Source organism: Cnephaeus nilssonii, assembly GCF_951640355.1.
Source record: "Cnephaeus nilssonii genome assembly, chromosome: 18".
Lineage (NCBI taxonomy): Eukaryota > Metazoa > Chordata > Mammalia > Chiroptera > Vespertilionidae > Cnephaeus > Cnephaeus nilssonii.
This window is the reverse complement of record NC_137089.1, coordinates 8927932-8942537: the sequence shown is the minus strand read 5'-3', so window position 1 is coordinate 8942537 and position 14606 is coordinate 8927932. Positions and strand designations below refer to the sequence as shown.

The window sequence follows — 14606 nt, the reverse complement described above, 5'->3', positions numbered from 1 at the left end:
CCTTTGTCCTAGGAGGATCGCCGGCACCTTCACCCCTTGCCTAGAATCCTCTTAGGTCTCTCCTGGCGTTAATGGTATACTTGGTAAACCTCATTTGTCCTTTTTTTTTTTTTTTTTTTTTTTTTTACCATCTACAGAGGGGTATGGCGAAGGTCCCCTCTTCCTTAGGCCTTTTGACCACAGCAACCCCATTTACATTGCCAAGGCCCTCAGAGGGCATTACTGATTCAAGTATGGCATGCTCCGCCACCTGGGTCAAAACCAAGCCAACACGTCTATGACTTTCACGGGCACCTGCCTGTGTCTGTTGTGTGGGCTCTGGATCCACCAAGGAGGCAGCATCAGTGCTGGGATGAGCTTCTTTGGATCTTGCAAGAAGCAGAAATGACCGATGGTCAGTTTTTGGGTGTGGTATCTGAATATGCAGGCACCATAGAGCGCTGATTGTGGGGGGGAGAGCAAGCCGAAAGCTTTCTCTTTAGTAACTTCTGCTATTGGATGGACAGGTTGACCATTAAAAGGCCTCAGTAAGAGGCCATCGTGCCACTTCCATAGCCTCGGGGACAAGGGGCTCTGATTTCACTGACTCCAGCTACTTAGAAAAGAAGCATGTCTAGCGTACAGCACACCCCAGCCCTGGGAAAACAGTCCTGATAACCCCGGCTTCACTGATAGGGCCCCTATTCTAGCAGCTCCCGATCTGGGCTTTTATGGGTGCCTTTCTCCGCTACGGTTACCGGGCATCGGTTCTCTGAACTCTAATTTCTCTCGTGACTTTCGTTGAGTGATATGAAGTCCAGATTCTCCACGGTGGTTTTCTTTCCTTTCTCCACCAGGTCTCAGCCCTGGATGCTCACGGAAATACCGTGGAGGGTCCGGTCCCCATCACAGTCGAAGTGAAGGACATCAACGACAACCGGCCCACGTTTCTCCAGTCAAAATACGAAGGCTCCGTGAGGCAGAATTCTCGCCCAGGTAATGGGAGTCTGGAGGCATTGACGGAAAGCAGGAAGGGTATCAGGCAGAAGGGGCCGATTTATGTGGCTAACAGCTGCAGCTGTCACTCAGTGAGCACTTCCTATCTCATTTAGATTTCACAGCAATCCTCCGGGAGTTGTTTTATTGTCCCTATTGCTCTCTAGGGCATGGCTTCTCGGCCTTGGCACCATTGACATCTTGGGCCTGATAATCCTCTTTTTTTGGTCAGTTGCTGTTATATGCATTGTAGGATGGTTAACAGCATCCCTGACTTCTACCCCCCAGATGCCAGTAGCAACACCTACCACTAAGTTGTGACAACAAAGATGTCTTCAGACGTTGTCAAATGTTCCCTGAGGTTCCCCAGTTGAGAACCGCTATTTTAGAATGAGCTTTAGAAGACCTTAGAGCTCTAGGCCGCTTTAGAATACTCTGGAAAGGTGAGCTCACTCTCCCATATCCTCTCAGGAATCTTACATTCTCATGGTCACCGCTGGCTCCCATTTATTTTTCTTCTCTTACTTCCAACCCTAGACTTATCCATTCACTATGCTCCTACCCTTCATTTCCACAAAAAAAAAAAAAAACAACAAACAAAAAGGCATAGGTGTGTGCCACAGACTTTACTGAGGATTTGGGGAGATGAAAGAGCATTGCATCATAACAGTGCACAAAATAAACATGAGTGTTAGACTTCTGTGTTCTCAGAAAGATTCTTGGCCATGCCCATCAACTCACTGTCTAGTTTCTCTCTCCGCTAGTTAATCTCACCTCTCATTCTTTAATGCCCACTTCCAATAACTCAGGGAAAGTGTTTTGTCCACTTTATTATGTGGAGCAATTTCACTGTCTTTGCCCCTGAAATTTCATACCAAAGACTCTCTAATAAGCTCTGCTAAATAAGAATCTTCCACAGCTTCCCCTTTCTCTCTTCATCAGTAGGGTATTCCAGATTAGTGGTTCTCAAACTTTTTGGCCTCAGAGCTCTTGTATTCCTCTAAAAATTATTAAGGACTCCAATGAACTTTTGGATATATTCAGTGGTGTTGCATGTGGATTATATCCAGAGGGTTGCTGGTAAATGTTTAATAGCTGTCTCTGGGGGGGCGGAGCCCTGCTTATAGCATTTACCAATTTCTGTGGGAAAAATATTCCTGCCATGGCCTATTTTAAGTTATCAATGGTGTTAATAATTTGCCCATGAAACTTCTGAAAATTCAACAATTAGCTCTCACGAGCTGGCTCCAGTACGTCACTAGTTATACCTACCGATATTTATCATATTAGAAATTAAAACGGAGAAACTTCAAAGTTTATTAATTCATTTAAAATCGTAAACATTTTAATAAAAACTATATTTTCAAAAAAAAAAGAAGAAGAATGGCATTGTCTTATTCTTTGCAAATCTCTTTAGTGTCTGAATTAATTGAAAACAATTGGATTCTCATGCCTGTTTCTGTACTCATTCTTTTGCAATATGCCGTTTTGGTTGAAGCATATGAAGAAAGACTTGCCTCACACAGATATGTACTTGGAAAAGGGAGGAATATCATAATAGCATTTTGAGATAACTATGGATATTCTTTGATACTATACCTAAACTCAGCAAGTGGTGGTTTCTTAAAAGCTGGTTACCATGTGGAATCTGAAACCATATTAATGCCTTTTCTTTGGGTACTCCTTTACACTAAAATCCATGAAATTAACTTGTGCTTTGAGTGGATCTTTTTTTATATGTGCATACATTTAGACTCCATTGACCCTATAAACAGTCTTAGAGACTCCTAGAGGTCCCTGGACTATACTTTGAGAAACCTCATCGTAGGGAAAGGAAGCAGAATAAAGGTTTATTTTCCCACTGATATGAATTAAGGCATCTTTCCCCCCCACCCCCGCCCCGCTCAATCTGTCTCTGCATCTTAGAAGGTCAAAGTGGCTCTGGTTGATTTGGGTTTCAACTAATACCTGTTTCTCTTTCTGGGCGTGTTTTGTGAAATAGGAAAGCCTTTCATGTATGTCAATGCTACAGACCTGGATGATCCAAACACTCCCAATGGCCAGCTTTTTTATCAGATTGTCATGCAGCTTCCCAAGATCAACGATGTCATGTACTTTCAGATAAACAACCAAACAGGGGAAATATCACTTACCCTTGCAGGTAAGCCTTCATAGGACTGATTCAGAAGACGGGACCTACATCTGTGTCAGCTTCGGACACATTTCCCTTTCTGCTCTTTCCTACTTTCCCTAGGATCTAAGGAATTGGATCCCAGTAAGAACCCTTTCTATAACCTGGTGGTCTCAGTGAAGGACATGGGAGGCCAGACTGAGAATTCCTTCAGTGACAGCACATCTGTGGACATCACAGTGAAGGAGAACATTTGGAAAGCACCCCAACCTGTGGAAATTGTGGAAAACTCGACTGATCCTCACCCTATCAAAATCACTCAGGTAGTGCCTAAGAAATGCCTAGAGCCCATTAGATACATGTTCTCCCTTTGTACAAGCCCACTCTCATGGTCTTCACTGGTATATTTATTATGTACATTTTTTACATAGCATAATTATAAAGCAAACTAAACAGACAAAGTTCCTGGCCCCAAGTCTCTGGAGTTTACTATCATGGGTAAACTCTGACCAAACTGGATTCATATCTCTAGTTCTCACTCTATCTATCTATCTATCTATCTATCTATCTATCTATCTATCTATCTATCATCTCCATCTCCCATCATCTGTACCCATCATCTGTATCCATCATCTGTATCTGTATCTGTATCTGTATCTATCTATATATCTTTAAAAGAGAACTTCATCTAAGATTCCCAAGATACCATTGATGTTTGTTGTTCCCTGTCAGTAGTCTGGGATATGGCTGCACTAGAGTGGGTTGTATATGACACACACATCATGTACATGTATGTGATTTGAATTTTGAAAAGCTGCTTCTTATTCTGGTGGGGAAAGTATCCAGTAGACTCATCCCATCACAGACGGAGGGACATGGACAGGATTGAGCAAGAGTTGAGTAGGCAGCCTCTTTACCTTTGGAGACCACCCTCCCCCAACTCCATCCCCCCTCTTCATTCACATGCTCCCCCTTCCCACCTCTGCGACGGATGCCCTCACCCTGAGTCCCCTCTTCCCTTAGCTCCTGTAAATACATGCTGGCTCCACTCAGATCTGACCTTTTCTGGAAAATCAGGGGTTTCCTTGACAGGAAAGCTGTGGGTGAGTGAGAGAGCACTGGGTTTGGAAGCAGATGACCAACACCATGTCCTTGCTCCATTACGCTAATGACTGATCATAGAAGAAGCCATTTAACTGTTCTGAGCCCCAACCTCTCGACGGCAAAATGGGGATAATAACACCTCTCTGGGTTTTCGTGGAGATTAAGTAAGAGGTCGGGTCTGTGAAAGCAGATAGCAGGGATTCATGTTATGAGTGAGTCCCAGCCTGTGGTTCCCCTAAGACTGTTTTAAAATGACACTGTTGTTAAGAGGCCCTGGGATGGTCCATCCCATATATATATTGTATAGCTTAAAAGAATTTTTATTTATTGGATGTTGAATTAATGAACTTCTCCACCAGGAGGAAAAAAGAATGAAAGCCAGAGTTATTCTGCTTTACCAATTAAGAAAGTATGTTAGGACTCAATTCCATAACAATTGCAGATTTGGAGCCTTTACTAACGTCTTTCTAGCTGTTATTTAGGCAATTCCCATAAGAATTTGTCAATGCTAAAAGGAGTGCATATGCTTGCTTGCTCTCGGGGCTGACAACGAAAAGGAATTCTGGGGTGCCACACCCGGTTCCTTTCCCCACAATTTGGTATCTTTCCTCACAATGCACTTTGACCCTGCAGGTGCGGTGGAATGAGCCAGGTGCTCACTATTTCTTAGTCGAAAAGGAGAAGCTGCCAAGATTCCCGTTTTCAATCGACCAGGAGGGAGATATTTATGTGACTCAGCCCTTGGACAGAGAAGAAAAGGATTCAGTGAGTAAAACTGGGAGGAGTTTCACAAGTGACAAGACCAAGGGCTGCACTCCCCGAGAGCTGCGAGCAGAAAAGATTTTACGTAAAACCACTAACCAAAACCCCAAACCATAGATGATTGATTTCAAGACATGATACTATCCCCACCAATCTGATTCATTTTTTTTCTCATGTCCCAATTCTAAGTAAACTGGAAATAAGGGGTTAAACGAAATAGAATTGGAACAGTTATTTTCTCTGCCTTTTAAAGGCAACGATGGGGTCATGTCTTAACGCTGAGCTTCCTGTTGTAGTACGTTTTCTACGCGATTGCAAAGGATGAGCTTGGAAAACCACTTGCCTTCCCACTGGAAATTCATGTGAAAGTTAAAGACATTAATGATAACCCACCTACGTGTCCACCTACAATGCCGGTATTTGAGGTCCAGGAGAATGAAAGAATAGGTAAGGAATGAGAGCTGTTCAAAGCTGTGTAACTGTCTTTCTTGTGTTAACTCTATATTCTCTTTATCCTCTCTGCCTTGGAGAAGGTGGGCAGGTAAACCTGATTGATGATCAGTTATCCACTAGCACAGTGTAGAGCTTGAATACACCTTGAGACTCACACAAGTATAGTTTTTCTGGCTCAGTTATTATCTGGGTAGTGTTCTTGAATTGGAGCATTTATGGCTACCATCACCACCACTACCACTATTACTACCCCTACTAGTACTGTTACCACAATTACTACTACTACACCATCCTTACCACCAGCACTAACACCATATCCACTCACACCATTATCCTGTGCACATATATAAGATTACCTCATTTGCAAGGTTTTTATATAGATCCTTATTTGCCCTCTAACAAACTCAGTAACAGATAAAACAGCATCACATTTGATACATAATTTAAATCAGCCTCTATACCCAAGGTCAGATACTCTGCAATAAATAAGCCCAACAAATGGAAATTGACTTTTGACCCTTGATGCTCCCTCTCTAGGAAGCTGATAATAACAGTTCAGGAGGCTGGTAGATGAAGTTCAAGTCCTCTTCATTTTTGTCTTTTTGTTCTTGACTTAACTTTGTTTTCTTTTACTGTGTCTCATGGTAGCTTTAGCTTTGCACAGGGGCAACTACTATGAGAACATTATGATCTCTGGAAGTTTTATGACTTCCCTGGATTTAGGAAAACTTGTCTGTTACTCCTGGGTGTTGAGTCCATTGGCTGAGCAGGCTGGCTTTTCTTGAAATATTTTTGTCGGTCGTTTCCTGTAAGTTTCAGAGATGGTACAAGGTTCACAGTCTTATGACTGCAATGCTTAGGTCTCTGTTGCCCTTCTGGGCAGATCCTCACATGTCTGTGGACCTTCTCATCATTTTCTTTTTCTCTCTCTCTTCTTGCCACACACTTTTGACATAGTGGCTGCTGTCCTGGTGGCTTGGGAGGCACAGCTTGCATGGCTTGCTTGCTCCATGATTACATTTTTCTCATCACTGTCAGGAGTCATATGTAGGCTATGTATTGTCCGTGTGTGTTGCTTAGGTCCTCTCTTTTTCATTTATTCCAATTCTTGCTGCAACAGGAACTGTTAAATGATTTAATTAATTACTAGTAGCCCTGCGCACGAATCCGTGCACCAGTAGCTCGCCAGTAGCTTGCTGCCGCCCTCGAGTAGCTCTCCGCCCGCCACCCCCCGCCCCAATAGCTTACTGCCCTGCCCCCTCCTGTAGCTCTCCACCGCCCGCTTGTAGCTCGCTGCCCCACCCTCCTGCTGATCTGTGATTCGGTCATTACTTGCTTCGTCGTAACGACCATTTGCATATTACATCTTTATTAGATAGGATAAGGGAGAATCTTCTAACAGTGACAGTTGCGTAACAATGGGATGTGTGTCAGTACCCAAGAATCACTTTTTGGAACTCTGGGGTGATCTGTGATGCCGAGTGAAGGCAGAAGACCCTTGGGGACCCTTCCAGATGATGCCTCAAGTCTCTTTGCATAAGGTCTAACCTTTAGTTTATTAGTTGTCTATTGCTGCATAACAAACTGCAGCATAAAACAACAAACATTTAGTATTTCACAGTTTCTGTGAGTCAGAAATGGGCCAGGAATTCTTACAAATCAACACAGATTGAGTTGATTCTATATATGAAGGCTAAAAGAGATGTAAAACGATGCCCCTGCCCGATGTGTGTGTGTGTGGGGGGGGGGGGGGGGGGGGGAGGGGAAGGCTTACTGTTTAGCTAAAAAAATACTAAGTTATTTCTTTGTACGTCTATATTCTCCTATTTGGTGCCTTATGTTAGCCAGAATCTTGTGAGGCTCAAGTATTAGCAATGCCAACAGTGCTTTTGGAATCCCACTTGCTACCAAGTCCTGTGCGCTCACATAGGAATCCGCCTTTCATAAAGCAGCACCTCTCCAAGGTATTTCCGAGTGCCCCAAGAATCAGTTTGAGATGCCACTTGTTCCTGGCCTTTGTCTCAGAGACATGGCACTCCTTTCTCTTCTCATCCACAAATACTTTACTCACCCTGAGTGGCACCCCTGCTGGAATTTCCCCGGTCACTATGTCAACAGCTCGCGGGGCCTCTGGCAGCTGGCATTTCCTGTGGAGTGAGAGAACGGTGTCCTTGGCGTTATGCTCACTTGTTTTGGGGAATGGTCCAGAGCAGGGCTGCTCAGACATCACAGGATCCCAGAATTCAGTAAGACACTCTTCGTTCCAGCACACAGATCTTTTTTTTAAAAAGCAAGGGCAAACATGTGCCACAAAGGTGACTTGGTTGTGATGGATTCAGAAATAGCAGCAGCCACAATACTAAATACATCTTTGTCTCCGCTCTGTTGCTCATGATGCCCTCCTTCCTCAGCCCATGAGGCCCAGCTCCATGGGTCCAGCTCCATTACAGACTTACATGGGAAGTCCCCTCCCCCATAATAAACATCCTTCACGTTTCCATATGTCAGTAGATGCCAATTGATAATGGGAGGTGGGGAAAGACCTAGCTCCACAAGTGGCATATAATTAAGTCTCAGTCCCACATTGGGATTGCGGCTGCGTGTAGAGAAACCCACGATGCCCATTTCACGGAGCCCGATGATCCAGAATCTATCCTGCCTCCCCCAGAGCTGGGTGAAGTCCTGAGTCATCACCTCTGACTCAGGGAACGCCCTGGACTGAAACACTCACAGAAATAAATCCTCGGGGCCAGGAACTGCAGCGAGGCAGGGAGCATGCGTGCCTGCTCTTTGCCCCCTGTTATCTCTGGGGTGGAGTCCGTCTCTGCAATTGTTGGAGAACGTGGCTGAGAGGGGACCCACTGTTGGCTTGCCCTTTTTTAGTGAGACCATTTTGCCTTGCATATTAGTGTCAGAGGGTAGTTGTGACAAAGTGCCGCAAAGGTGGGAGCTTAGGACACCAGGAATGTATTCTTTCACAGTCTGGAGGCCAGAAGTCTCAAATCAAGGCGCCTGCTTAGGGGAGCATTCCCCCTGCCTGTTCCGGCTCCTGGTGGCTCTTGGCATGCCCTGGCTGCCTGTGGTAGCACCACCCTAGTCTCTGCCTCCTACTTCACATGGCCTCCACCTCCGTGTGTGTGACTTTGTGTCTTCTCTTCTTAGGAAAACACTAATCACTAGATTTGGGACTCACTCTAAATCCAGGGTAATTTTATCACAGGATCCTTAACTAGTTACATCTGCAAAGCCCCTATTTCCAAATAAGGTCACAACGAGGTTTGGAGTGAACCTGAATTTTTATGGGACACTGTTATGGGCTGAATTGTGATAATCCCCTTCCCCCCCATTCATATGGTAAAGCCCTAATGCCCACTATCTCAAAAGTTGACTATTATTTAGAGAAAGGGTCTTTTAAGACAAAAAGTGAAAACAATGTCATTAGTGTGGGTCTTAATCCAATATGAATTCATGTTGGCATTGCTAATCCTTGGGGACATGAGTCCCACAAGATTCTGGCTAATGTAAGACACCAAACAGGAGAATGTAGGTATACTAAGGAATAAGTTAGCATATTATTGAGCTAGACCATAGCCCCCCAAAGGGCAGGGGCATTGTTTTGCACCTCTTTTACCCTAAGAGTGTAGGATAGACTCAGCACAACATTCTGAATCCATCACTGATTTGCTGTTCTTCTGAGAAGAGAAAATCTGGACACAGACATGTACAGAGGCATGACCATGTGAGGACACATGGAGATGACAGCTATGTACAAGCCAAGGAGTGAGGACTCGGAAGAAACCAGCCTTTCTGACACCTTGATCTCAGACCTCTGTGAGATCCAGAAATTGTGGGAAAATACCTTTATGTTGTTGAAGCTGCCCAGTCTGTGGCACTTTGTGTGGCGACGCTATCAAACTAATACACTTCTCAGCACACTACACGATGGAGAGGGTTAGAAGAACCTAAAGAAATCTAAGAACTTTAGCCAGCGGTTCCAAGTTATTTACAGAGTGTTCCAGGGACCTGCTTATCCAGTGGGACCATTTAAAATAGATGGAATAGCCCTGACCGGTTTGGCTCAGTGGATAGAGCGTTGGCCTGCGGACTGAAGGGTCCCAGGTTCGATTCCTGGTCAGGGGCATGTACCTTGGTTGCGGGCACATCCCCAGTGGGGAGTGTGCTGGAGGCAGCTGATCGATGTTTCTCTCTCATCGATGTTTCTAGCTCTCTATCCCTCTCCCTTCCTCTCTATAAAAAATCAATAAAATATATATATTTTTAAAAAAATAAAATAGATGGAATAGAGTCTGCGATGAGTGAATTTTCTTCTTTCCTTCTTCACAGTGAGCAGTATTGGGACTCTGATTGCCCATGACATGGATGAAGAAAACACTGTCAACAGTGTTCTACATTACAAAATTGTGGATCAGTCCCCTAAGTTTCCCAAAGATGGACTCTTCCTCGTCCAGACCTACACGGGGGTGTTCCAGTTAGCCATGCAGTCCTTGAAGAAGCAAGACGCTCCTCAGTACCTCTTGACCGTGGAGGTGTCGGACAAAGGTCAGTGTCACACTCGCTGTCAACAGTGAAAATGCTTGTTTCCCTTTTATTGTGATTTGTTAGGCTGTTGTAATGCCAGGGCGTATTAAAGAAGGATGCTGCTTAAGAGTCCCTGCTTCCTATGTGAAACACAGAAATGTGCAACACAGAGGCACCTGGTCCAATGACAGATCAGGCAACATTGCTGTGTGGGTCCCAGTCCTCCAAGAAGCAGGTGCCAAGAGGCGATTAAATGTACGAGAGTTCTATTAGGAGAAATGCCTCTGAGAAAAAAGTGGGGAGAGATACAGAGAAGGCTGGGAGAACCATCAGACTGTAATATAAGCCTGGCTCTGAGTGAAGGAGATAGGGAAGGAGGGCTGGTGGGGGTGTCAGAGACCACCGAGCACTCAAAGAAAAGTTTGGCAAGGTCATCAGAGAGTCCAAAATTGGACGCTGACCGAGTCCATGCTCTTTAAGAATGGGCATACCTGAGCCTGCCTGCCTTCTTCCGTCACTGGCTGGGGGCAGCTGTGGGAAGCAAGGCTCAGGGCAAATGTGGTGATGGATTACAGAGTGTAGCAGTGGGGCCATCATCCTTTAATGTCCCTGTTGTTGGAGGTTGGCAAGGCACGCTGTCATGGCGACCATCATCATAAACAAAAAATTTAATTGCATTTCCCAATTCTTCCTTTTGGACTCAAAGTATCCTACCGTGTGAAAGTGGAGGAAAATGCATCTTTCGGGAAGCTTGATCTTCTATTAGCTTCTAGTTAGCCACTGGACAATATCAGGAAACGTTCTTCCATACTCCTTGCACAGTTTCCAAGCAAGTGGTTCTTGATTTTTTGGGTCACATGACCCTTTGAAAATCTGAAGAAAACGATGCATTCTCAAACAAATGCAGTCATTCTCAGACAAATGTGCAGACAAAAAAATACATGTATTCTGAGACATACTTATTTTAGGGGCATGCACACTCCAAGGTAAGAATCTTTCTTTGGGTTACAGCTGAATCTTAGATTAGCAAATAGTTCGGTTAAGTGTTATGCTAGGTGTGCCAGGAGGCATAGATTATACACTGAGTGGCCAGGTTATTATGATCTCTGAATGCATAATAATCTGGCCACTCAATGTATATTCTATATAATAAAAGGCTTATATGCAAATTGTCCCCTCGACCAGGAGTTTGACCAGCAAGTAGGCTGGCCAACCGCCCATGTCCCCTCCCCTTGGCCAGGCAGGCCAGACCCCACCCATGCATGAATTCATGCACCGGGCCTCTAATATATATGTATATACACACTGAGTGGCCAGCTTTTATGCGTTCAGAAATCATAATAATCTGGCCACTCAGTGTAAAGGCATGGAGGAAAAAAGGGCGACATTTCACACTGTGCTTCACTTTTTTTTTCCCCTTTACACAGATATTGATACACAGAAGAGGACTAGGGTTTAACAGCCCCCAGTGCAGAATGTTTGAAACTTAGTAATTTGGCAAATATTGGGGGCCTAACATGTGTCTAGCATTCTGTTAAAAGGTACAACAAAAGAGATGATGGATACAATAAGCCACTGTGAATTAACAATCTCACACTGATAGACATCCATTCTGTGAACATTTACCGTGTTTGCAGCACCTTAAGGTACTGAGGATACATGCGTAGATAAGACCCATTGTCTGTCCTGAAGGATCACTCATGATAGAGGAGATGGACATGTGAATAAATAAACTGTAAGAAACATGTGCAAGGTTACCTGTGAAGGAAATGAGTGACTCAGTGGAGGGAGAGAAAGGGTAAAGCTTTCTGGAAGAGGTGAAAGTGCAGGGGGACCCGAAGCAGTTTAAGGCTGGAAGAGCACAGAGTGGAATTCAGATTACATGTTGTCTATGTACCTGAATACGCCTATGGAAAATATATAATAAAATATATGTATACATAAACATATACACTGAGTGGCCAGATTATTATGTGTTGGGAGATCATAATAATCTGGCCACTCAGTGTATGTGTATTGATAAAATCAAACTTTCTAGTATACACCACAGAAAATTAGACACCAGGCTGTAATTAACAGTTTTACAGAAAATCAGGGCAGACTTAGTACTTTGGAGGCCCCCTGCTGGCCCTGTTGAGGTTTGTGAGAGCAGGTCCGTGCACCCCCAATCTTTAGCCATCCTTGTCTACAAATGTTCTGGGGACTAGCCCCAGCTTTAACCAACATTCACTTATTTAGACTTCAATTATGATTAGACGACATGCCCAGGGCATTGAGCAGGAGCTCTGGAGTAAGACTGCCTGACTATATTCGTAAGGATCCCAGCAGGAAATAGAGGGGCCCCCTCAAAAGGAGTGACCAAAAAGAGTCTAAAGAAAGGATTGTTTGTAAAGGTTGTGGGCAAGCTGAAGGAAACCAGCAGGCAGTGTGACGCACAGTGGCCAGCCTTTCCTACCCTAAGGCGTGAAGGGTTGAGGGAAGGGAAGTGGCAAGCCCTGGGCCTGTGGCTATCCACAAGGCTGCTGGCCCTGGGAACTCCACCAAACCTTTTGCCTCCTGCCCTTCCTCCCACTTCCTGCCAGGGCTCCTATTGGCAGAACCCAACTGATACCAAAAGGGCCAGAATGCCTCCTGATGCAGTTCATAAGGTGGGCCTCCCAGACACAGAGCAGGGAGGAGGGCGGGGAGTAGGTGTAGTGGACACAGGGAGCACGTGGGTTTAAATTCTGGCTGGACCACTAGTTCGCTGTGTGACCTTAGTCCGGTTACCTAACTTCCCTATCCTGTGGCTTCCTCATTTGTGAATCAAATGAATGGTAACAGTACCTACATCATGAAGTGAGCAGAAGATAAAAGAAGTCATGCAGGTAAAGCACTTATGCCTGGTACCTAGAGGGTGCTAACAATTTTGTATGATGTCAAGACCTCAGTTCTTTTGTTATCTAGATTTTATACAAAAAATTACTGAGGTCCAGAGACTTTGAGTGACACAATCAAGCTCTCACACATCTGATAAGTGGCAGAGCCAGAATTTGAGCAGTGGGATTCCAGAGCCCAGGTTCTTAATATTTCTAAGATACAGGACATCATGATTGTTAGAATGACGGTGATTCCAACAAAGAACCTGTCGTGTTTTTTCTTATTCGCAATACTAGAGGCCCGGTGCACGAAATTTGTGCACTCGGGGCGGGGGGGGGGGGGGTCCTTCACCCCAGCCTGCGCCCTCTTGCAGTTCGGGAGCCCTTGGGGGATGTCTGACTGATGGCTTAGGCCCGCTCCACCGCTGCTGCACTCAACAACTGTGAGCGCAGCTTCTGGCTGAGCGGCACTCCCCCTGTGGGAGTGCACTGACCACCAGGGGGCAGCTCCTGCATTGAGCATCTGCCCCCTGGTGGTCAGTGCGCATCATAGCGACCAGTCGTTCCATTGTTCAGTTGATTTGCATATTAGCCTTTTATTATATAGGATTTCCCTGGGCACTCCGTTCCCACCCACACGCCATGCTCATCTTAGACCCAGGTTGAAGCCGCTGTCTCTGACTAAGTCTTTGGCTTGTCAAACCTCTTCCTCAAAGCCTGTGTCATTTCCCCAGGGTTCCATGAGCCGCTTCTGGCCCTGCCTTGCCTCCAGCAAGCTGGGTGGTCAGCCATTTGAAGGGGACTAATTATCCCACTTCCTCCCTTACTTGGAGGGCAGGGAGCAGGCACCTGACCCTTCCTTCCCACCAGGGGAGCAGAGGAGATGTAGGACAGTAAGTGCTGGGCTGGTTAGGGAAGGAAAGAGCCGGCTGGGATGCTTGGGGAAGGTTTTCTGGAAGGAGAGGTTTGCATTGGGCTTTGAAGGCACGTCACTGTCAGTAGTTCGGAAAAAGAGGCCGCTTCACAGAGAAGGAACAGTGTGGTTCGAGAACAGCCCTTTCCCTGGAGGGGGCAGGTGGAGGGAAGTGGGAAGCCCAGGCGAACTTCTTGTAGGACTTCCTTCGGCCTCCCTGTGGCCAGCTTGTGGGTGCAGGTGGGGAGCCGAGGATCCTGTTTCCACGCAGATTGCATGTCAACAGCAAAATTGTGACCCCAGCGGTCACTTCACTTGCCAATGTTTTTCTTGAAGGTTCTGATGTTAATGCATGCTTTTTCAGTGGAAACATGTTTGTGATATGACTTTCATTTTCAGATTTCCAGACCCGCTGTCAAGTGCAAATCAACGTTATTGACATCAACGATCAGATCCCCATTTTTGAAAAATCAGATGTGAGTAGTCGTCCCCTGCTGTGTTTTCTTTACTTTGTTCATATCACTTGATCCCTACTTATGGAATCGAGACACAGACAGTATGCAGGGAAAAGGCCACACGTCACAGGTAGCCTTTGTCACTGCATTGGTAACAACCCAGACAGCTTCTCCAGTGAAATTCTTGGGGGAGCAGTCACTGGGATAGTATGTGGGAACGTCTGTTTATAAACTTCTGCCGATGGCTCATTTACTCCAAGGGCTGCTTAAAAGCTGCAGCCACAATCTTTGTCACATTGGAAGGAGTCGAATGGCTACGTGCAGTTGATCATTATATATGTGTGTAGTAGGATGATAAATGGATTACTGCTAGGTTTCAAACAAGCATTTTTAGTAAAAAGTTCAGTATTTGGGAT

General features: G+C 45.2%; 1 protein-coding gene across 1 annotated transcript in view; it reads left to right on the top strand.

Annotated features, from left to right (window-relative positions):
* CDH17 (cadherin 17) overlaps positions 1–14606 on the top strand; it is a 60439-nt gene that overhangs the window by 22062 nt on the left and 23771 nt on the right. The window contains exons 5-11 of the mRNA XM_079796108.1: positions 837–975; positions 2978–3136; positions 3230–3429; positions 4844–4975; positions 5269–5419; positions 9770–9985; positions 14135–14211. Of these exons, the coding sequence (XP_079652234.1) occupies positions 837–975; positions 2978–3136; positions 3230–3429; positions 4844–4975; positions 5269–5419; positions 9770–9985; positions 14135–14211 (1074 nt within the window). The remainder of the gene's footprint in view (positions 1–836; positions 976–2977; positions 3137–3229; positions 3430–4843; positions 4976–5268; positions 5420–9769; positions 9986–14134; positions 14212–14606) is intronic.